General features: G+C 44.0%; 1 protein-coding gene across 1 annotated transcript in view; it reads left to right on the top strand.

The window, feature by feature from the left end:
• LOC100670389 (gamma-aminobutyric acid type A receptor subunit rho1) overlaps window positions 1-23463 on the top strand; it is a 34397-nt gene extending 10934 nt beyond the window's left edge. Inside the window, exons 3-10 of the mRNA XM_003404352.4 lie at window positions 2341-2447; window positions 5109-5176; window positions 6528-6751; window positions 12695-12777; window positions 17204-17344; window positions 19844-19996; window positions 21616-21812; window positions 23170-23463. Coding sequence (XP_003404400.1) covers window positions 2341-2447; window positions 5109-5176; window positions 6528-6751; window positions 12695-12777; window positions 17204-17344; window positions 19844-19996; window positions 21616-21812; window positions 23170-23463 — 1267 coding nt within the window. The remainder of the gene's footprint in view (window positions 1-2340; window positions 2448-5108; window positions 5177-6527; window positions 6752-12694; window positions 12778-17203; window positions 17345-19843; window positions 19997-21615; window positions 21813-23169) is intronic.
• Window positions 23464-23800: the final 337 nt, after the last annotated feature.

The raw sequence follows: 23800 nt of genomic DNA, 5'->3' as shown, positions 1-23800 counted from the left end.
ACTCATCTTCCAGCACTTTATCGGTCGATATTCTATTGTGATCCATCAGATTTTCATTGGCGAATTCTTAGAAGTAGATTGCCAGGCCTTTCTTCCTAGTCCCTCTTAGTCTGGAAGCTCCACTGAAACCTGTCCACCATGGGTGACCCTGCTCGTATTTGAAATACCAGTGTCATAGCTTCCAGCATCACAGCAACATGCAAGCCACCGTAGTACAACAAACTGGCAGGTGGGTGGTAGATAAGCAGGGTGGCTAAGCCCTCATTCACTAGATGAAATTCTCTCCCTGGCTCACTTCCTTTGCTACCAGCACAGTTATTTGCTCACATGAGAAGGAAACTTCCTGTCAGCTCAGTAATGGTATTGGCTCCTCCCATTTGCATAAAACTTCATAGACTGAAAAGTGCTCCCACACACATTATCTCATTTAACCCCTGTCAGGTCCCAGAGCTTTTCTTTTATCAGTTGAGGAAACTGAATCTCAGGGGAACAAGATGCCTACAGCCACATAGCAAGTGTTGTCAGTATTGAGATCCAAGTCCTGTTTTTCTGGCTCCCAGACACATTCTTCCCCCCAACAATGCTGAATGATTTCTTCTGAAAAAAGGATAGTGAAGGACTTAAATGGGGGCTGAGCTAGTTGTGAGGAAAGTGTGTGTACTGAGAATAAGGGTTGTGTTATCAAGATGGCATCCCTGACCAGCAGCATCAGCATGATCCAGACCTACTGGATCAGAAGCTGCCAGGGATGGGGAGAGGGAGCTCAGGAATCTAGGTTTCAACAAGCCCTCCAAGTGGTGCTGATACATGCCAGAGTTTGGGAACCATTGCATCAGGGAGAAAGGAAAAGTATGTGCAGAGATGGTGGTGATGAAGAGGGTGGAGAAGCACTACTGACTCTGGAGAGAATACATACTTGAAGTTAGCGTGAGTCAGCACGTGATCACATGATGTTACCTTGTGTCGTCAGCATGTGGTCACATGATGTTACCTTGTGTCGTCAGCATGTGGTCACATGATGTTAGCATGTGATCATATGGTGTCAGCATGTGTTAGTGTGATGCTAGCAGGAAAGGCAGTTAATCATTTCCGTGCTTTCTAAAGATGGTGCTGATGGGCAGATGAATTATAGTCAAGGCCAAGGCAGCATTGTTTGTAGTAGCAAAAGACTGGAGTTAACCCCAATGTCCACCAATGAGGACTGGTCAAGTGAATTCTGGTGTATTCATGTAGTGGGCACTGTGCAGTGTAACAAAGAATAAGGAGGCTTGGGATACCCTGATACAGATAAAAATCCAAGGTACTTTAAGTTAAAAAAAGCAAGATGTAGTAGAAAACAAACCCAAACCAAACCCGTTGCCGTTGAGTCGATTTCGACTCATAGCGACCCTATAGGAGAGAGGAGAACAGTCATATAGGGTTTCCAAGGAGCACCTGGTGAATTCAAACTGCTGACCTTTTGGTTAACAGCTGAGCTTTTAACCACTGAGCCACCAGGACTCCAGAAGTAGTAGAAAAGTTTATATGTTAAACGTGTGTATAAAAAAGAATGTATATTTGTATTTACTTGTACATATAAGAAGCTCTGGACAACGAATAAGGAACAATAAGAGAGGTAGGTACCTGTGGATGGGGAAATGGAGTGGATGGAGGCAGTGGTGGGAAGCAGACTTTTCACTGCATTTCCTTTTTTTTTTTAAAGTGTCGATCCCTGTGCATATATTACCTATTTTAAAAAGTGAAAATAAATAAAAATGGTGCTAGCAGCAATTCAGAATCAGCAGCAAAATCAGCTGGCTTCTTGTTGGCGTGAGACCAGATGGCTGGCATTTAACATGTGGTCAAGTCCATCCTGCCTCCACAGAGAGGGCCACACAGGGTCCAGGGCACCAGTCTCAGCCCACCCACTCTCCCCTCCAGCTTGCACCCCCACAGGGGCCAAAGTCCTTTGGAGTGTCTGGGCTTATTCATTAGGACCAGGGCCAGCCATTCTCAGCTGTGGTTACACATTCAAAATTATCTGGGTTTTAAAAATACCAATTCCCAGGCCCTATTCTCAGACCTCCCAAATCAGGGCCTCTGTGGCGGGATCTGGGGATCGATATTTTTAAGCTCCTTGTGTGATTTTAATAAGTAGCGGCAGTTGAGAAACACTGTCTTGGACCTTCTGGGTCAGTTCATTTATCCAGAAAGCTGAAGAAAGGGTGAGGGGATACCCAGTAGCTTCAAAGAAGAAATAACACACCCTGCCAAGCCCGTCACCATCAAGAACCTGAATGCAAAAGTTTTTTAATCTGGATTGGTTAGAATCCATGATCAATCTGTTTTTTCCTTCCGCAGCCCAGTTCTGAAACGAAGCCCTGACATCACCAAATCACCTCTGACAAAGTCAGAGCAGCTTCTGAGGATAGATGACCATGATTTCAGCATGAGACCTGGCTTTGGAGGTATGACATGTGTGCTGTTTCCGGTCGTCTTCTTTTCTTGGGTCCTTCTGTCTGTCCAAGGTCCCTAGGTGGTGCAAAGGTTTGCTCTCTGCTACTAACTGAAAGGTTGGCAATTTGAATCCACCCAGCAGTGCCATGGAAGAAAGGCCTGGCAACCTACTTCCAAAAGATTACAGCCATTCTCCATACGAAAACCCTAGAGTGCAGCTCTTCTGTGAAGCAAGTGGGGTCTCCAGGAGGGAATTGGCATTGCCGTCAAGTGGGAATTGACGGCAACAGGTTTGGTTGTTGGTTTCTGTCTGTCTGCGGTCAGGAAATCAAGCCAAGGGACCACACAGCTTGGCTCTCCCTTTATCAGATCTGCCATTGCTGTACTTGGTGGACAAGTCACCAAGCCCAGGCATCTTCTGAGCATCGGCCCTGTCCCACCGGGCTCTGCTGCTCACCCAGCCCAGCTCCTAACAAAGACAGCCCAGGATCAGTGATGCCAGCAGCTGGCTGTGGGAAGGGCAAGGGGAAGAAGGAGCAGCTGCAGCCCAGAGCTGCTTCATGAAAACGCTCAGAAATAACAACCTTGGGCTCAATTTATTCTCATCTGGGAGCTGGCAGCTGGAACGCTGGGTACTTATCCGAGGACACAGTGTGGTCTGCTGGGTTTAATTAAATGAAAAACACTTGAGAAAATAATGATTTAGAGCAGAAGGATGCCAAAGCCCTCTGAAGCTTAGCCTGCAGCTGCCGGGTTTCAACCCTCTTGGTGTCAAATAGGGTTTTGTTCTTAGCGGGTTTTTTCCCTGGAAAATAAAACATTTATCTATTTTAAAAATCATTCTCATGCCTTTTATTTCTTTCAGTCACCTTTGCTGAAAGAATAAATGGGTTTTGTAAGGGAGCCTCTATCCAGTCCATAACTTGCTGCTTTTGGATCCAAACTCACCTTTTCACTCAAAATGATTTGAGTGTGCTCCTTCTCCGCCCCACAGGCCTGAAAAAAGAGCAGAATCCGCTCTCTTTACAATGCTCTCTTACTGTTTAAGGAGCCCCAGTGGTACAATGGTTAGCCACTCGGCTGTTAACCAAAAGCTGAACAGTTTGAATACACCGGACACTCCATGGGAGAAGGACCTGGCAACCTGCTTCTGTGAAGATTACAGCCTAGGAAACCCTATGGGGCAGTTCTACTCTGTCGCATAGGGCCACTGTGAGTTGGAATCAACCTAACAGCACACAACAACTTATTGTTTATGAATATTACATTTTGATGGCCCAGAAATGAGTAAAGTCTAGTCTTTTTAAGGCTACCCAGGTGCATCTTGCCCACTCCCTCTGCACCCCCCCACCCCTTCTCACCCCACCCCCAGCTAATCCATTGTGTAGCGAAGATGTACACCTGTGGAGTTGGCAAGTGCTCTCGGTTTGGTTCTGAGTGCCTATTACCAAGTGCTATGGATTGAATTGTGTCCCTCAAAAAATTTATGTTGAGGTCCTAACCCCTGTACCTATAGATATGACCCTTTGTGGGAATAGGTTTTTCTTTTGCTATGTTAATGAGGTCATACAAGAGTAGAGTGGGTCCTAAACCTAATCATTCTGAGTGGTGTCTTACAGAGGGGAGTACAAATCCAGAGAGACAGACACACAAGGGGAGGGGATGGAAGCAGATGCACCTATAAGTAGCAAAGGAACCTAGGATCGCAGGCAGTCGTCAGCAAGGGCAGATTACCCAATAGGCAAGGTAAGCATAGTGCTTACCTTGTTTAGTAAATCATCAATTTCACTACAGATTAGTAAGTAAGCACAAGTAAGCCCGTGCTTACCTTGCTTAACGTAAGCCTGTGCATACCTTGCTTACTGGTTAATCTGCCCATGAGCCCTAGGAAAGTAAGACACCAAGCAATGCCTTTTTCATGGCCAGAGACATTGGCTTCCATGATGAAAGAGAGTACAAAATCAGAAGGTAAATACAGGGAATGTAGCAGGTGACCTCATGCTGTGGAGTCATTCGATCACTCCTAAGACCAGACCCACCCTCTGACCTATGTCTTCATCATACCTTTAGATAAGCATGTATCCAGCGAAGGAGGCTATATATTAATCTTGTCATTTCAGAATCACTTGATGATTCAAACAAAAAAAAAATTTCTTTTTTTTACCTTTTTACCTTTGCTGGAATATTCCACCCATTGCCTTCAAGTCAATTCCAACTCAAAGAGACCCTGTAAGACAGAGTAGAATTGCCCCCTATGGTTTCCAAGGAACCGCTGGTGTATTTGAACTGCTGACCTTTTGGTTAGCAGCCGAGCTTTTAGGGGTACAGTGGTTAAAGCAGTCGACTACGGACCGAAAGGTCAGTGGTTTGAAACCACAAGGAGCTCTGCATGAGAAAGATGTGGCAGTCTCTTTCTGTACAGATTTACAGCCTTGGAAACCCTATGGGGTCACTATGAATCAGAATCGACTCAATGGCCATGGGTTGAAATATTCCAGAGAGCCAGATTGTGATTCTACCCTTTCATCTCTCGTTTGACTTTAGGTTGGCATGTGGGAACACCAAACCTTCAAATCTGACATGATACTCAGTTTCCAGGGAAAACACTCCTTTCCTCTTCCATAGTAAAAGTTTAAGTCAAAAGAATAAATGCTCTTGTGCCCTGTCCCCAGGCCCAGCCGTTCCCGTTGGCGTGGATGTGCAGGTGGAGAGCTTGGACAGCATCTCAGAAGTTGACATGGTAAGTGTTTCTCTGACCAGGGCAGTGGGCAGGGGGTGCACACTGGGCCTGTCCTGGGCCAGGTGCTCCACACACCTGACTTGACTCAGTCTCGCAACTCCCCCGAGAAATGGGAATTCCCACACTCATTTTATAGATGGCTCAGGGAGGTTAAGACCCTTAGGAAAAGCCACCCAGTTTGTATGAAACAGAGCCAGATGACAAACTTCAACTTCGCCCCTCCAGTGCCCAGGCTCTTGTAGCCAGGGCACATTACCCTATCAAAGGCTCTCAGATGTAAACAGTGGGGCCCAAGGTTGCAGCTGCCACATAGCTGGACACATATTACTACTGTGAATCAGGCTGCTGGCTGTGGAAATGCAGAAGTGAAAGTGTTTCCATTTCTTTATGTTTGCTGGGTTTAGATAAAAACTGGAATGTTCTACCGCTGCTTGACTTATAGGGCTCTTTAGGGCCTTATATTAGTTTGGGTTCCCCAAGAAGCAGAGCTGAGACAAGCATTCTAGCACAAGTAGTTTATTTGAGAGAAGATCCCAGGAAACACCAGAAGGGAGTGAGGAAATACCAGGAGGGAAGGAAGCAAAAAGGGCTGTGCTATCAAACTGGCTGAGAGCATTGGTGGGTTCAGTGGTAGAATTCTCGCCTTCCATGCGGGAGACCCGAATTCGATTCCTGACCAATCCACCTCATGCACAGCCACCACCTGTCTGTCAGTGGAGGCTTGCATGTTGCTATGATGCGAAACAGGTTTTAGTGGAGCTTCCAGACTAAGATGGACCAGGAAGAAAGGCCTGATGATCTACATTGAAAACCCTATGGATCACAGTGGTCCTATCCACAACCGATCATCAGACTGGTCCTATCGTGGAACTCAGTCCCACTGGGATACTCCAGCAGTCAGCAGCCTCAGGGTTGTCCCAACTAAGGGGCTAGGGAGCTGGGGTATTTATCCACCACCCCCATCTCTGGTTAAGAGCTGCTCTAGGAGGCATTAAGTCTCAGGCACTCCCATTTGTGTGTGGGCCTGGCGAACCCTCAGGCAGAGGTCCCCGGTGTTCACAGTAGTAATCTTCTCAGTACCGAGTGAATGTCCAGGGGGTGGGGTGGGGCTCAGGGCCACTATTTCGGCTACAGGCCTACTGCTGAATTCCTTCCCTGCAGTGTTCTCTTCTTCCTGCTGTAGCCAACCCCAGAGACCAGGAGCAAGACCCTCAAGGATGAGGCTCACTTGGCTCTGTTTCATCCCCTAGCCAGGTGATGGACTCCATGGGGGAGGGTACAGCCCCTCCTACTGACACCCCATGGGGTTCGTTTGTGTGTGGGCTTCCCCTCTCTGTCTCTCCGCCCCCAGGACTTTACCATGACCCTCTACCTGAGGCACTACTGGAAGGATGAGAGGCTGTCTTTCCCGAGCACCAACAACCTCAGCATGACATTTGACGGACGGCTAGTGAAGAAGATCTGGGTTCCCGACATGTTTTTCGTGCACTCCAAGCGCTCCTTCATCCACGACACCACCACAGACAACGTCATGCTGCGGGTCCAGCCCGACGGGAAAGTCCTCTACAGTCTCAGGTAAGGCCACTTCTCTACCCTCCTCTTGTGCCTTTTTTTTTTTTTTTTGCAGAATTCTTTTACACCTAATGCCTAGGAAGAAAGGCAAGTCAGACCAGTGATTTCACAACAGCAATTTTGCTTTTTGGCTTTGAATATTAATACATCTAGCTTCTAACTTTTCAGTAGCTGCTAACTTCTTGTCTCAATATCCAGGAAAACCAACCTTACACACGAGTAAACATTTTAAAGAGTATTCCTTCTTGAAAATACATTTGGAGAAATTTCTCAAGCTGATGCTTATGATGAGTGTCCCACACTGTAGGTTACATTTCAGTTTTCGAAAGTTTAATTTCCATCCTTGTTTCATTCACATAATGTACCTTGAAAACCTGGAAACCTGTCTTAAATTCATTTAATCTCATGGGAGAATCTGTGTAATGTTTTTTCAGTCAAAGAATGTATTGGAAACATTGCCATCGTTGATATAAACTAGGTACATTGAAAACATAGGGGAAAAAAGTATACCTTAATAAAAAGGTTTCTTTCTCTAGTAGGAGTCAGAGAAATAGATAACACATTCTTCCCAAATACTCACCTGCTCCAATCTCTCTGATTTCCATGTTTTTAGTACATTTTAGAAATTCGGTTTTAAAAAAATTATTTTACTCCATGATTTGAACTCAACTACTACCCAGAGGTTGGCAGTTCAAACCCGCCGAGCCATTCCACAGAAGAAAGGCCTGTGATCTGCTTCCACAAAATTACAGCCAAGAAAAACCCTATGGAGCAGTTCTACACTGTAACACATGGGGTCGCCATGAGTCGGAATTGACTTGACAGCAATGGGTTTGGCTTTTGGCCAGCCATAGGCATGTATTCCATCCCTTCTCACCAGTGTCCTACCTGAGAAACTATGGGGAACTGGGCTACTTCATGACTGTAAATGGTATTCTGAGCATTACTTTTAAAATGTAAAGAATAAAATGCTTTTCTTCTCATGAGTTCAGATGCTTTAGAAATCTTTGAGTTCAGATGCCTTAAAAAATATTTAACAGCTCATAAGCACTGACCTGAGGAGGCTTTCCTTAAACTCAAGCACTGCAGCGTTGACATTTGCTGCACAGCCAACTTTAGAAACCTCTAATGTGTATCTGCGCTTGGTTGGGGGTAGGGGGGAGTTGGACAAGAGCTGCGTGCCTGCCAGGGAAGGGACTTGGCCACTTGCTGCGATTTATTCCTCTTGTGCTGTGCTGATGGTGCATTTCAGTTTTATAGACTTTGTTTTGGCTTTCATGTCAGTAAATGGTAAAGAGAATCCGCACACCACACCAATGTGCAAGTAGCGGGTGCCTAGACAGTTGCAGGGGATAGTTAGATTCCCTAGATATCTCCAACAATGTTGAAGCTGAATTTCTGCCCCAGGCCCCAAAGTAATATTTATAATCATCCCTCAATACTCTTCCTGGCTTGGAACCTAAGCAATTAGGTACCAGATTCAGGGTGGGTGTATGGAATTTTCACTTCCACTGCTTGAAATGCCTCCTTCCACAGGAAGTACCCAGGTAGGTCAGGGATGTGCAGTCCCTTCCCCGAGCCATGTTGTGTTGCTTCAGCCAGGAGTCCTTGCTGAGGCAGGTTGTCAAGGCATCACAAGACTTAAAAATCACCCATAAAACAACAGCAGCAGCACTGCCAGAACTAGAGAGAACGAGACCATAAGGCGCTAGACCAGTGGTGTGCTAGTAAATGTCTAACTGGTTGCCTAGGAGGAAATACATAAGCTTATTATAAACATTGATGATTTAAAGGATGTATAACAGATGATTTACAAATAAAACAAAATATACAATACTCTTTATTATAAATTCCATGACTCGACGGCAGTGGGTTTATAACTTTAGCATGATTTACTATCTTTTGTAAAATCCACTGTCAGTTTTTATAATTCTATTACCAGATTGACAAGCGAGTGTAGGTCTGACGTAAGTATTGAGTGATGTTTGTATTAATAAGGAAGATGAAAGTGAATTGAGAAGAACCACGTAGACATGAGCAACTTCTTTGCTGAATTGGATAATAGCTTTCAAATATTGGAAGAATATTTTCTCAATATTTTATACTATTCATAATGTAATGGCTATAGACATAAAAACACGTTTAAGTTTAATCTGCTTTCTTAAGTCAAAACAATCAGCAAAACAATAAATCAAGCCCTGAGTTGTAGGATTTGTCAATTTCTGTTGTGTAAAAACTTCCATCATAGCTGATTTCAAGCTATCAATGTGATGTCACTGATGGAAAGAAGTGCTCAGTAGCGCACCACCATATAGCATTTCTGTCATACAGATTCAATTCAATAGATATAAATAACTTCAAGCACATGAGAACAGTAAAAGTAATTAGGAAGTGGTAAGTTCTGCATGGGGCCCTGGTGGCACAGTGGTCGAGTGTTTGGCTGCTTACAAAAAGGTCAGCAGTTCAAATCCACCGGCCACTCCTTGGAAACGCTATGGGGCGGTTCTACTCAGTCCTATAGGGTCACTATGAGTCGGAATTGACTGGAGGGCAACGGGTTTTGTTTTGGGTTTTTGTGTATGTGTGTTTTGCATATTTTGTTTTTAATGTAACTTGTTTAATTTTAAGTTTATATAATTAAAAAAAAAAAACTCACAAAACTCTGAAAATATAACCATCAGCTCTCACAAGCCAGCAGAAGCCTGCTGCAGCACACCAATGGACATGAGCACAAGAAGCAGAAGAGAGGAAATAAGGGAGGGGAAAACATCCTTTGTTCAGAACCAAAATCAGCAGTGAGCCTCACCCACCAGGGGAAACACCTCAGTCCTTATGCCTAAAAACAGATGACTTGATTTTTCATTGCAAATAAAACCATTGTTGTTGTTAGATGCTGTCGAGTCGGTTCTAACTCGTAGCAACCCTATAGGACACAGTAGAACTGCCCCACAGTGTTTCCAAGGAGTGGCTGGTAGATTCAAACTGCTGACTTTTTGGTTAGCAGCCAAGGTCTTAAACACTGTGCCACCAGCTTAATTAAGATTTGCTTAACTTTAAATGGGGGAAAAAAAAAAAAGGCCTAGGCTACTGAGCAAAACCACTTGGTACCTTATTTTAGGGAAAATTTTTTTCTATGGAGCAGCTGGGCATTGACAACTCTGTCAGCAACTGGTCAACCTTTAAAATACATTCTGATATACCGTCCTGGCACCTTGTTCAGTCATTGACTCATTCAACAGATTTTTACTAAGAGTCTTCTGGGTGCCAGGGTGGCCCCTGGAGTTGTGCAAATGAAAGGCCTGACAACTCCTATCTTAAGCTCTGTGGGTATAAAGATAAATGATACAAGGTCAGCGCCTTAGTATAATTGCAGGCTAGAGGAGGAGACAGACATGGAACTGAATGATTAGAATGTAAATGGAGGTATATACCTGGTGCAGTAGGTGGACAGACAGGTAACAGGATGGTGAAATCGAAGTTTACTAAGCACCAAGATACAACAAAAGTGAAATTCCCAGTGAGATGCTCCATCACACTAAACCAGTTGCTGTTGAATTGACTCTGACTCATGGTGACTCATACGTGTCAGAGTAGAACTGTGCTCTATGGCCAATGGCGGATTTTTCAGAGATAGATCGCCAGGCCTTTCTTCCAAGGTGCCTCTGGGTGGATTTGAACCACTAACTTTTTGGTTAACAGCTGAGCATATTAACCTTTTGCACCACCCAGGGACTCCTCCATCACACTAGGTGGATTTTACTAAGGAAATGTTCAAAAACTAATTCCAATGCTCTTGAACTCCTAGTCAACTTCAAAATATGAAAGAGTTTATGATTGTGGGAGGAAGAAAAGATTTGTGAGATTTTTCTTGGGAGGTAGTTGTGGCCATGCCATGAGCCCAAGCCCTGGAGGACTACCTCCTAAACCCAGACCTAGTAAGAAAGCTTCACTGGGGCCAGTGGGAGAACTTGGGATGTGTATGCTTACAGTTGGGGTCACTGAGCAGTTAAAGGGCGAGATAAGAGCCATTAACCACCAGGAGAAGTTTTGCTGTGGTGGAATCAGTCTGCACTTCCAGAATCACTGGGAATATGTAAGTTTGTGTGGAGCGGATGGTGAGTGAACCAAAAGCTGGCGGGGGCGGGGGGGGGGGGAGTTGCTGCTGGGAAGTGGAGACCTGCAGCTTACAGATGTCTTAACAGTGGGGATAAAGAACTTAGGAAAGAAAGCATCAGCTTCAACCGTATAGTAGACTCAGAGAGCATGAGGTCACCTACCCAAAGAACTGTGCTGCCCCTCCCTCCCTCACTCCTCCCACTTCCATCCTTGCAGGAAGTGATCAGAGATGACCAGAAACTTATTGCTCAAATGCCAACTTTGTGCCTCGACTGGGGAGGGGAGCAAAAGTCTTAATTTGAATGAAATTTGAAGTGTTGATTAATACTTCGGACCAAAATTTTTTAAATTTCTGAATTGAGATGTGTTTCATTACTTAAGAAGGTTCTGGCTTTCTATCACAAGAAAGTGAGCAGAAAAGCCACAGAACCTGAAAAGTTTCCATCCAAGACAAGGAAGATCCACACCTCCCCCCATAAGTTAATTTAAAGGGACTGAGGAAAACAAAAGGAGCCCTGGTGGCTCAGCTGTTAAAGGACTAGGCTGCTAACCAAAAGGTCTCCACTTTGAACCCACCAGCTACTCTGAGGGAGGAAGATGTGGCTGTCTGCTTCCATAAAGATTACAGCCTTGGAAACCCTATGGGGCAGCTCTACTCTGTCCTATAGAGTAGCTATGAGTTGGAATTCATACCAGTGTGTTTGGTTTGATTTTTAGAGGAAAAAAAAAAACGGGTTTTAAAATCCTGTTTATCAGGATTTCCAGGGGAGATAAGACCCAGCTGCTAGCAGTACAAGACCTCTGCATAAACAATCCTTGCAGAAGACAACAATTTCCACACTCAAATGAAGTGAAAAAAACAAAGCGAATATTTGAATAATGCAGTTTCAAGTATTTGGATAACTTATGCCCATTTAAATGAAAAGTGAATTTTTTTTCTTTTAGGCAGTGAATTATCCAGATAATTTCCACAACTTTGTACATAGCAAATTTTCTGTGGTTGAAGGAAACCTGGAACATTCAGTACCAGCCACTGGCCTTTCACCGTGTCCTGCCGTGCGACTCCCCACTGGTTGGGAGATCTTTCATCTATGACTAATGATCCCTATTTGCTTGTTTTTTGATGCAGTTTCCTATTTTCCTGTGTAAAACTCTGAAACAAAATCTTAGATGCCAGCAAGTTCTTACATGTTGGTACAATAAAACCTTTCAGCACTTTTCCATTATCATGGCCTCCATGAATCATCCACTAAAAACACCTGTGCCCACTTACAGATACTATTATCAATGTAAAAATATCAATGTTGTAAAAAAAAAAAAAAAGATTCTGAATTTGGCAACTGCCATTAAGTGCTTCATTAGTGTCATTTCTGAAACATTATATACAAGTTATTGAATATCAATAAAATCAGTAAAGGAACAGATTAATTTATCTAAAACAGGAGAACATATATGTTCCTATGGCTTCTTTTAAGAAACCAAAGATTTTGTTATGCATCACATGAGTTTGATGGCTTGAACCCATCTCTGAAGATAGGCCTAGTGATCTGCTTCCATTAAGATCACAGGCAAGAAAACCCTATGAAGCAGTTCTACTCTGTAACACATGGGGTCATCACAAGTCACAATCCTGGGTTAACATGAATACGTAAGAGTACTCCAATCAGTGTATCACTCATAAACTATTTATCAAAATCCTGACATATTGCTTATGAATTATAAGAAGGGGGCAGTTATCTTACTGGAAAGAAGCAGAGGCCTTTCCTGTTTATCATTTAGCACTTGTGTTTTGCAGGTTCTGAAAGCGTGAGTTTGGTCTGTTTTTTCTAGGGTTACAGTGACTGCAATGTGCAACATGGACTTCAGCCGGTTCCCCCTGGACACCCAAACGTGCTCGCTGGAAATTGAAAGCTGTGAGTAGACTTGTATCCAGATATCAGCACAGGGCTCCTCAGTAACTCTCCCATTCCCATTGCCATCAAGTCGATTCTGACTCATAGCGACTCTATAAGACAGAGTAGAACTGCCCCATAGGGTTTCCAGGGAGCAGCTGGTGGATTTGAACTGCTGAATGTTTGGTTAGTAGCCAAGCTCTTAACCACTGCGCCACTGGGGCTGTAAAATGCCTCTAACTCTAAGTAGCAGAAATAGCACGTATTCCTCATTCATGACTATACTTTTAAAGTGATTTCTTAGATTTATAATGCTAAATCTACTTCCAAAAAGCAGCCGATGAAGCCCCTATGGATCACAACGGAATGTTGTCTGATCTGCAGCCTATCGTGGGGATGGCACAGGACCTGGCAGCATTTTGTCCTGTTGTGCGTGGGGTCACCGTGAGTCAGGGGCTGGGATGACGGGAGCTAACAACAACAGGGTAGTTTTTTTTTTTTTTTTCTTTTTATTATGCTTTAAGTGAAAGTTTACAGTTCAAGTTAGCTTCTCATACAAAAATTTATACATACATTGTTATGTGACCCTAGTTGCTCTCTCTATAATGTGACAGCACAATCCTCCTTTCCACTCCAGATTTCCCATGTCCATTCAACCAGCTCTTGTCCCTTTTTGCCCTCACATCTTACCTCCGGACAGGAGCTGACCATTCAGTCTCATGTATCTATTTGAGCTAAGAAGCACTCTCTTCACAGGTATCATTTTATGTCTTATAGTCCAGTCTAATCTTTGTCTGAAGAGATGGCTTTGGGAATCGTCTCAGTTTTGGGCTAACAGAAAGTCCGGGAGCCATGTCTTCTGGAGTCTCTCCAGTCTCAGTCGGACCATTAAGTCTGGTCTTTTTACTAGAATTTGAGTTCTGCACCCCACTTTTCTCCTGCTTCATCAGGGACTCTCTGTTGCATTCCCTGTCAGGGTGGTCATTGCTGGGAGCCGGGCACCATCTAGTTCCTCTGGTCTCAAACTGATGGAGTCTCTGGTTTATGTGGCCCGTTCTGTCTCTTGGGCTCACATTTTTCTTATGTCTTTGGCGTTCTTCATTTTCCTTTGCTCCAGGTGGGTTGAGACCAATTGATGTATCTTAGATGGCTGCTCACTAGCTTTTAAGACTCCAGATGCCCCTCACCAAAGTGGGATGCAGAACATCTTCTTAATAAACTGTTATGCCAGTTGACCTAGAAGTCCCCTGAAACCATGGTCCCCAGCTCCCCCCGAACCCTGCTATTCAGTCCCTCGAAGTGTTTGGTTGTATTCAGAAAACTTCTTAGCTTTTGGTTTAGTCCAGTTGTGCTAACTTTCCCTGTATCTTGTGTTGTCCTTCCATTCACCTAAGGTAATTCTTATCTACTATCTAGTTAGTGAATATCCCTCTCCGTCCCCCCAACCCTTGTAACCATCAAAGAATGTTTTCTTCTATGTTTAAATCATTTCTTGAGTTCTTATTATAGTGGTCTCATAGAATATTTGTCCTTTTGCGACTGACTAATTTCACTCAGCATAATGCCTTCCAGATTCATCCATGTTATGAGATGTTTCACAGATTCATCTTTGTTCTTTATCTTTGCTTAGTATCCCATTACAACAGGGTAATTTTAAAAATCATGAACAAATTTCAGGCTAAAACCTTTTATTCCCATAATTGGCCCTTTTCATGCCCTATGGCAGAGGTATTCACACTTTGTTCTGTGGGACCTTGAGGTTTCTCAGAGTTCCCCCAGGGTAACTGCTTAGGGAGGTGGAGGAAGAGGGCTCAGCAAGTGCGGGTCTCCTTCCAAGCACCCATTCCAACATTCACACATCTAGAGAGCTTGATTTTTAATCTGTTTTATTGGTCTTCTGAGGAAGATTTCCCTTGAGGAAAGGATATCTTGGCAAAAACAAGCTTGGCAACAGTTGCCCTAGAGAACTGCCACAGCAAGTGCATATGGTGGTTGGGCCTCTCAGGTGCAATCAAGGTAGCTCAGAAAACACATACACATGGAAATCTCGTAAGAGTTAAAAACCAGGCCCCGGGAAGACAAGGCTGAGGCGATGTCAAGGACTAGGCCACTCACATCTCTCAGTCTCTACACACTCCTCCATTCCGTTTTCTCTGCCCAAATACTTCCTCTAATGGCAGAGTCTAGACTTCTCCGTTACTCCAGCTCATACTCTTCATGAGCCAGTCAACATCCTCAAGCGCTTCCCTAGAGAATCTTAGTGGTCCAGGGCACCTTTGTAAACCAGCCTGGGCTTGTGGTGGTGGATCATCAGGTGTCCTTCCCCTCCTCTAATAAGCTAGGGCTGAGGCAAGCAGGGGTGTTGACCCCACACTTAAACAAAGCCTATTGCCGTTGAATCGATTCTGACTCATAGCGACCCTGTAGGACAGAGTAGAACTGCCCCATAGGGTTTCCAAGGCTGTAATCCTTACGGAAGCAGATGGCTACATCTGTCTCTCATGGAGTGGCTGGTGAGTTCGAACTGCCAACCTTTCGGTTAGCAGTTAAGTGCTTTAATCACACACTTAGCACTGAATGTGGGAAAACCGTGTGAAATAGCCCAGAATCAAGGGCATGACTGTGTACTACACTTACTACACATGGCTTTACATCTGCTTTTCATTTAATCTTCACAAAACCCCTGAGAGAAGGTTAGTGTTATCCTCATTATATAAAGGAAGGGCAATCACCATGTGGAGAGAACACAACTTGCCTGAGTATACAGAGCTAAGAGGTGGCAGAGTCAGACTGTGATATACTAAGTTCACTGACTCCAAAAACCTTGCTTTCCTCGCTACACCCAGGCAGCTTCTGCCTTCATCTGTAATGTAGCTTTTTCTAGGTTGCATCAGTCAGGGTTCTACCAGAGAAACAGACCCAGTAGGATACATATATGTTAAGAGATTATCGCAAGGAATTATCTTATGAGATTGTGAAGGCTTGGCTAGACAAGTCCAAAATCCACAGGGCAGGTCGTCAGGAACGGTGGTTGGAAACTCCCAGGCAGAAGCTGACGCTGCAGTCCACAGGCAGAATGTCTTCTTCCTCAAGGAAACCTCAGTTCTGATTGGATCAGGCCCACCCAGATTACCCAGGATAATCTCCTTTACATAAACCCAACTGATTGTAGGTGTTGATCACATCTACAAAATACTGTCACAGCAGCACCTAGATTAGTGTTTTATTGAATAGCTGGGTAGAATCAACTCAACAGCAACAGGTTTATAGCCTAGCCAAGTTGGCACATAAAACTGACTATCACATAGGTCATGGACTAGAAACAACAACAACAAAAAAATCAAGCTCGTTGCTATTGATTCCAACTCAGGGTGACCCCATGTGTTTTTTAGAGTAGAACTGCTCCATTGAGTTTTCAGTGGCTATGATCTTAGATCACCAGGCCTTTGTTCCACAGCATTGCTGGGTGAATTTGAATTGCCAATCTTTAGTTAGTAACCAAGTGCTCAACTGTTTGAGCCACCAAGAGGGCTAGAAGACTGTAAGAAAATAGAGAACAGTATTAGAGAGCCCTGGAAAGAACTGTTTACCCAAGAGAAGAACAGACTAGTAACTCTGTTAGGTATTATCTCAGTTCTGCCCAAGCTGTAGGTAGGTTTGTTCTGCTGGAAAAAAAAGCGTGCACATGAACAGTCACTTAAAGTGGGCAGGGCTGGGGGGAAATGGTAGCACCAGAAAGGGTGATCCTTGTGAGGGAATCACCTCACTTTTACCCTAGGTTTTTTTTTTTTATTATTAGGAACAACTAGAGGCAGAGAAGGTACTTGCCCTGCTTCCATGTCCTTATGGGTCTTTTCTTGTTAGAATGCAGCACTTATGACTGGATAGTATTCAAACGATGGTTCGTTACACTTGGAATGAAGAAAGGAAAGGGCTGAATCACCCCCAGTTTGTAAGAACCCTGGTGGCCCAGTGGTTGAGAACTTAGCTGCTCACCAAAAGGTTGGCAGTCTGAAACCACCAGCCGCTCCTTAGAGGGCCTATGGGGCACTTCTTTCTACTCTGTCCTATAGGGTTGCTGCGAGTTGGAATCAACTCAATGGCAGTGGGTTTGGTTTTGCAAGGACAAATAATATGAAATTGCTGGTATGCAACCATTTCTGACCAAATTTCACCTGGTTTAACCCAATAAGTGGCAAGCTGAATTGTGGGGTGATCCTTTTTGCAGTGATTATGAGCATTTAGGCTCTAATGGCTTTTGGAAGACCAGAGAAAATTTTATTTGTCTTCTTGGATTTTGTTTTACTTTGCTTAGGCTGTGGTTTGTTTATTCAGTCTCACTATAATCCCAGTGGTCTGTATGGGCGATCAGGACCCTCCACGCAGCCACACTGACTGGCCTGTCTTCTCATCAGCTCGTGCCTGATGGTGTCTCTCCTCTTTTCAGATGCCTACACGGAAGACGACCTCATGCTGTACTGGAAAAAAGGCAACGATTCCTTAAAGACAGATGAGCGGATCTCGCTCTCGCAGTTCCTCATTCAAGAATTCCACACCACCACTAAACTGGCCTTTTACAGCAGCACAGGTGAGCATGAGGTGGGGCTGAGCAGCTGGGGGCCTTAGAAAAGGTGTGAATTGGTCCTCGAGTGATCAGAGCCCTTTTTCTATCTGGATATGAAACCAAAGACAGGAATCCTAAATGCAGTCTAGAGGGTGGCTAACATTGGGTGGAGGTGATTTTTTTTTTTAATTGTGCTAAAAATATATATAACAAAATATTTGTAAATTCAACATGTTTTACGTGTACTACTCAGTGACACTGATTACATTCATCATGTTGTGCAACCATCAGGAGGTGATTTTTTGATGCCACCAAAGCATCAGGAGTGATAGCCTAAAATATCTTAGTAAGGACCAAACATTACCCATATGAGTAGGTTTATTTGAGACAATTACATCGCAACTTAGCAGCCAGCGTTTCATTGCTGACATGACAACCAGAGCCCCCTCCTCTGCAGCCAAGAAACAACTCTGTCATGGTTTAAACTGTGTCCCCCTAAAATATGTGTTGTAAATCTAATCCCTATACCTGTGGTTATAATCCCATTTGGGAATGTTTTCTTTTTTATGTTAATGAGGCAATATTGGTGTAGCATGTGTCTTGAGTCAATCTCTTCGGAGATATAAAAAGAGCAGATTAGGCGTAGAGAAGCACAGAGATGGTGGAAGATAGATGCCACATCACACACCACATGAAGGTCACCAAGGAGCCAAGGAATAGAAGCTGAAGGGGCAAGGACCTTCCCTCAGAGCCGACAGAGAGAGAAAGGCTTCCTCTAGAGCCGGAGCTCTGAATTTGGATTTTTAGCCTCCTAAACTGTGAGAAAATAAATTTCTGTTTGTTAAAGCCACTCACTTGTATTTTTGTTGTAGCAGCACGAGATAACTAAGACAGACTCCAATCTCAGATCCGTTTTCCATTCCCATTCTCCCTGCCTCCACCCAGCTCTTCTGTGTTGCTTCATTCTCAACCAATCCCCTCTTGCTATATGCTTGAACAGCCCGTCCTCATGGCTCTCTTCCAAGCCTCAGTGCAAGAACGGCTTATGGTTTTCCTGCAGGCAGCGTTGTTGCCATGTGAACCAAGGGTTTGGACTTCCTTGCTACCTCCCATTGCCTGAGGACATGCTCATGGTCTTCCTCTTGACAGCCTGCGTATGCTACTTAAACAGCTGAGATTAACTCTGTCCCTTGTCTCTTTTTTGGCCAGTCACCTTTCAGAATGACTTTGCTTAAATCTTTTACAATTTCTATTGCTAAAACATTACACGATTGACTGCACAGGGCAGTTCAACATTTTAAGCACACTGTGGTCTTTCTATTCTGTAACAGGGAGCACCATTCTACTCAGAACATATCATTGCCATCCATCATATCTTGTTTCCTATACACATCACCCAGGAGTCTTGGTCTGCTTCCATAAAGATTACAGCTTTGGAAACCCTATGGGGCAGTTCTACTCTGTCCTCCAGGGTTGCTGTGAGTTGGAATCAACTCGATGGCAATGTAGTTAAGTTACATCACCCAAGCAGCTTGGCTCATCAGGGGAGCCCTGTTCTTTTGATCCTTAGCATTCTGACATTCCCTCTACAACCGCATTCTGGAGCCAAGAGACATGTCCCATACATTATAATTAAACTAGGATGCCAAATTTTCAAGTTGACTCCAAATCCTCGCTTTATTTCCTGCCCTAGTCACCTCAAGCTTATCCTGCCTTTTCCTTTTCCCGCCATAGTTCTCCCATTCCTCTCAACAACTCTATGCATACTTTTTCCTTGTAAAGAACATAAGGGCAGAGCTAAAGCACAGTCTAGTAGGCTAGAAGCCCAAATTCAGGGTGTCAGCTCCCGGGGAAGGCTTTCTCTCTCTGTTGGCTCTGGAGAAAGGTCCTTCTCATTAATCTTCCCTGGACTAGGAGCTTCTCCCCGCAGGTGCTTCTTTCTTGGTGGTATGAGGTCACCCCATCCCTGCTTGCTTCCCTTTCCTTTTATAAGATAAAAGGTAGTGCAAGCCACACGCCAGGGAACCTCTCTTCCTAAATGCAGTATGGTGTTTAGCTTGATATTTTAACTTAAAGTATATTTTCTCCCAAAATCCAAAAGGGTTGCTTAAATCAGAGTTTCTCTAACTTTAACATGCATACTAATCTTGTGGGGAATATGTTTAAAAAGGAGATCCTAATTCAGACGGCCCCAGGGTGCCTGAGACTGCAGTTCAGATAAGCTTCCAGGTGACGGTCATGCTGCTGAACCCCAGATCATGCTTTGAGTAGCAACAGTTTAAATTACCTCAAAGGATTTCCTTTGTATGTAGACAAGAACCAAGATTTCTTGAGAAGAATTTGCCCAAGTGGTGTGGGTTATGGTAAATCACTCGGTTCCACGGTGTTTCTCACTCCCACCTTATGGAGGTATGGTATGTTATAGAAGAAGTGTCTGAGACATTTACGATTCCCGGGATAAAATTTGCTTTACAAAGGAGCTGCTTAGCTATGGTATGTGCTGTCTTCTCTTGTGTCTCCCAGGCTGGTACAACCGTCTGTACATTAACTTCACTCTGCGTCGCCACATCTTCTTCTTCTTGCTCCAAACTTATTTCCCTGCTACTTTGATGGTCATGCTGTCCTGGGTGTCCTTCTGGATCGACCGCAGAGCTGTGCCTGCCAGAGTCCCTTTGGGTAAGGAACATTTCAAGTACACATTCCAGGTGTCCAAAAACACAAGTAATTCCTTCCAGAGAAAACCATTATTTTCAAATTGGTCCTATACTCTACTTTCATAATTTGGAAAAATTTCATCCTCCACAGGTAAAACCAAAAAGCCAAACCTATTGCCATCAAGTAGATTCTGACTCGTGGTGACCCCATGTGTTACAGAGTGGAAATACTCCATAGGGTTTTCATGGCTGTAATTTTCGCAGAAGCAGATCACTAAGTCTTTCTTCTGTGGTGCCACTGGGTGGGTTCGAAACAACAAACTTTAGGTTAGTAGTTGATTGCAAACCGTTTTTGTCACCTAGATACCCCTATTCACAGGTAAAATACCATAATAAAGAATCTATGTAGCAAAATTGTTTCCAAGTCCCCACAGATACCCATCTAAACAGCCCTCCGTCAGTCTTGTTAGATTAGGGTTCTGGTGTATGTGGTCCTGTCCTGTGGGCGCTTTCTCTACCCACCTGCATAAGGAAATCACATTGTATGACAGGATTCCTCAAAGAAGACCCAAGAGATCTTTGCAACAGAATCTCCCAGGGAAATTAAAAAATGGAGAGTTTTTGGGCCTCACCTAGGTATGTGAGGATCAGAATCTCTGCATGAGGCCCAGGAATCTACATTTTTAACAAGCTCTCCCAGGTATTCTTGTATAGACTCAAGTCTGAGAACCAGTGCTCTGTGAGTACTCAATTGGTGGCTATTTGCCATCAACTCTCCTCTCCACTTTAAATATTGCTCCCATCACATGCACCATTATTGCTCAGACGGTCAGGGGGTTCAAGGGAGAGGCAGATCCACCAGATTCTAATGAAACTGGATTGGAGTTGGCCTTTAAGATGACCCAAACCCCTTGTGGTTTGATGTTTGCCAAGCAAATGTTCCAAGCTTAATTTGAAATCCCAGGGAAATTTCCACTGACAGATGCCGTGTCCTTTAATAGTTGTTCCATAGCTTGAACAGTTCCTGTGTTAAATCAATGCACATTCTGGTTTTAAAGATCAGGCTCCTATAAATGAGGTTAACATCATCATCCTTGGTAAAATCGTCCTCAGAGTCCTCAAGTCGACGTTGCAGAGTGGACAGCCAGGTCCAGCATGGGAGTGGCTTCCAGAAGATGCACTGCCTACCAATAACACAGGCCCAGGACTACAGAATGCAACAACTGTGGCAAGGACAAAAATATTAAAATCAGCCTTGTACACTTTATTTCCTCGATGGAGCAGTAGTTACAAGAAACATATATACCTGCTCATGTCTGCACATTTTTTAAACAACTGAACTGAAATAGATTTCTTAAGCCAAAAAGCCCCAGGGTTCTCTGCAGAAGGATAAAGTGGCACAGATGCTATCACTATATATACAGGGCTAAGCAGCAGGAGAAGTGTCTGGCAACAGGAAAAGCTTCACAGCAGCTAAATCTTGAAAAATGGGTAGGAGTTTTCTAGACAGAGGAGCAGGGATGGAGACATCCTAGGGAGAGGGAGCAGTGGGGACAAAGAAGCAGAGACATGAAGCCATCCAGTGTGTTTGGCGAAAGACAAGCAAATGCTTACTTCTCACTATATATATTTGCGTTGCAGGTATCACCACGGTGCTGACCATGTCCACCATCATCACGGGCGTGAACGCCTCCATGCCCCGTGTCTCCTACATCAAGGCTGTGGACATCTACCTCTGGGTCAGCTTCGTGTTCGTGTTCCTCTCGGTGCTGGAGTATGCGGCCGTCAACTACCTGACCACAGTGCAGGAGCGGAAGGAGCGGAAATTGCAGGAGAAGGTGACTTTGCCATGAGCTCAAAGGTTCTGGTCAGAGAGAGAGCCTGGTCTTGCACTGCGAGCTTGGGCAGGTCAGACCTTCTCTGTAAAATGAGAATAATAACAGCTCACCTCCCCCCCAGTTACTTCACAGGGTTGTTGTGAAGAGCAAACAAAATAATGTATGTTAAAATGTTGTGCAATTTAGGCTGTAGCTTTCATTCACTGGAACATTTATTTAGCACCTACCATTTTTTTATATATTAGGAGCTGGTAGGCCAAGTTAACTAAGATATGGTTTCTTTAATTTTGGTGGTGTTCATAGTTTAGTGAGGGAATCCCAGGATAAAAATAAATGGCAATTCAACGTGGTGGAGCAAATTATTTATGAACATAAAAAAATACAAACCCTTTGCAGTCAAGTCAATTCTGACTCATAGCGACCCTATAGGACAGAGTAGAACTGTCCCAAAGAACTTCCAAGGAGCAGCTGTTGGAGTCGAACTGCCAACCTTTTGGTTAGCTGCCAAGCTCTTAACCACTATGCCACCAGGGCTCCATTTATGAACATAAGGTGTAATAAAAGAATCCTCCAGGAAAGCACATCCTCCATTCTAGGAAATTTCCTGGCATATGTGACGCCGTATATCTCCCCTTGTTTCCCAGATTATCTTCACTCCCATCTGGCTTTCCTTTCTTCTTCTGGTCTGCAGGGCAATGGTCATCTCTTCCAGAAAACTCTAACTATATAGTAATAATCTGTCCCTACAATGCTGCAACTTTCCAATTCCCACCTCCATCTCACACACACACACACCCCAGCAATAATTTTATCCGTAAACATTTTTACCAGGACTGGTAATAGTTTATGATCTCATGGAGAAGAGAGTGATTATTTAAACACGAACGTTCTTGTTGGTCTCTGGTGCGACATTGTGATATTTCCTAAAAGCCAGAATATAGACCTTAAAAACCAGTTGCTGTCAAGTCGATATTGATACAAGATGACCCCATGTGTTTCAGAGTAGAACTGTGCTCCATAGGCTTTTCAATGACTGTGGTCTTTCAGAAGTAGATCACCAGGTCTTTCTTTCGAGGTGGTCTCGGAGGATTCAAACCACCAATTTATTAATTAGTAGCCAAGCGCTTAATGGTTCGTGCCACGCAGGCAAGCTTATGTAGGCTTTAGTTAAACAAAAATGCATACCTGCTTATTTTAAGATATTTATAGTCACACCATCATTAGTTTCCCACCTCTGCCCCTAACTGGGAATAAAAAGAAAATAGAAAAAGACATCACCCTCTATGCAGTTTCTTCCAAAGTGCTTCTGCAAAGTGAAGCTCAGTGCCCATCCCAACGTGTGTTTTCTTGCTCACAGCTCCCCTGTGCCTGTGGGTTACCCCAGCCACGTGCGGTGATGCTGAAAGGCAGCTACAGTGACGGGGAGGTGAATGACCTGGGAAGCTACATGCCCGAGAATGGCGAGAAGCCAGACAGGATGATGGTGCAGCTGACCCTGGCCTCAGAGAGGAGCTCCCCCCAGAGGAAAAGTCGAAGAAGCAGCTACGTGAGCATGAGGATTGACACCCACGCCATTGACAAATACTCCAGGATAATTTTTCCAGCAGCATACATTTTATTCAATTTAATATATTGGTCTATTTTCTCATAAACACTTGCAATTCTATAAATTTCTTATTCTCCCTGGTATGTAGTACTACAGGAATACTTGTATGATGAAAAATAACTTAGGGTTATGGTAAAAAAAAAAAGTTCCAATTACCCAGCCATATTTCCACTATCCCTTCTCCAGTTTTCCATAGCTACATGGACATACTCACTGGTTTAATTTGTACTTATTAACTATCCATTGTATACACAGCATTATACTAGGTGCTTCAGGAATATGACACCTGTAGCAACTGATGATAGTTAACAATATTCCCTGGAAAACACACTACCAGCGTCTGTGTACACTGTAGTTCAACTTCTTTTAGATCCTAGATATT

This window comes from Loxodonta africana, chromosome 1 (genome assembly GCF_030014295.1).
Source record: "Loxodonta africana isolate mLoxAfr1 chromosome 1, mLoxAfr1.hap2, whole genome shotgun sequence".
NCBI classification, from domain to species: Eukaryota; Metazoa; Chordata; class Mammalia; order Proboscidea; family Elephantidae; genus Loxodonta; species Loxodonta africana.
This window is presented reverse-complemented; position numbering and strand designations above follow the sequence as displayed.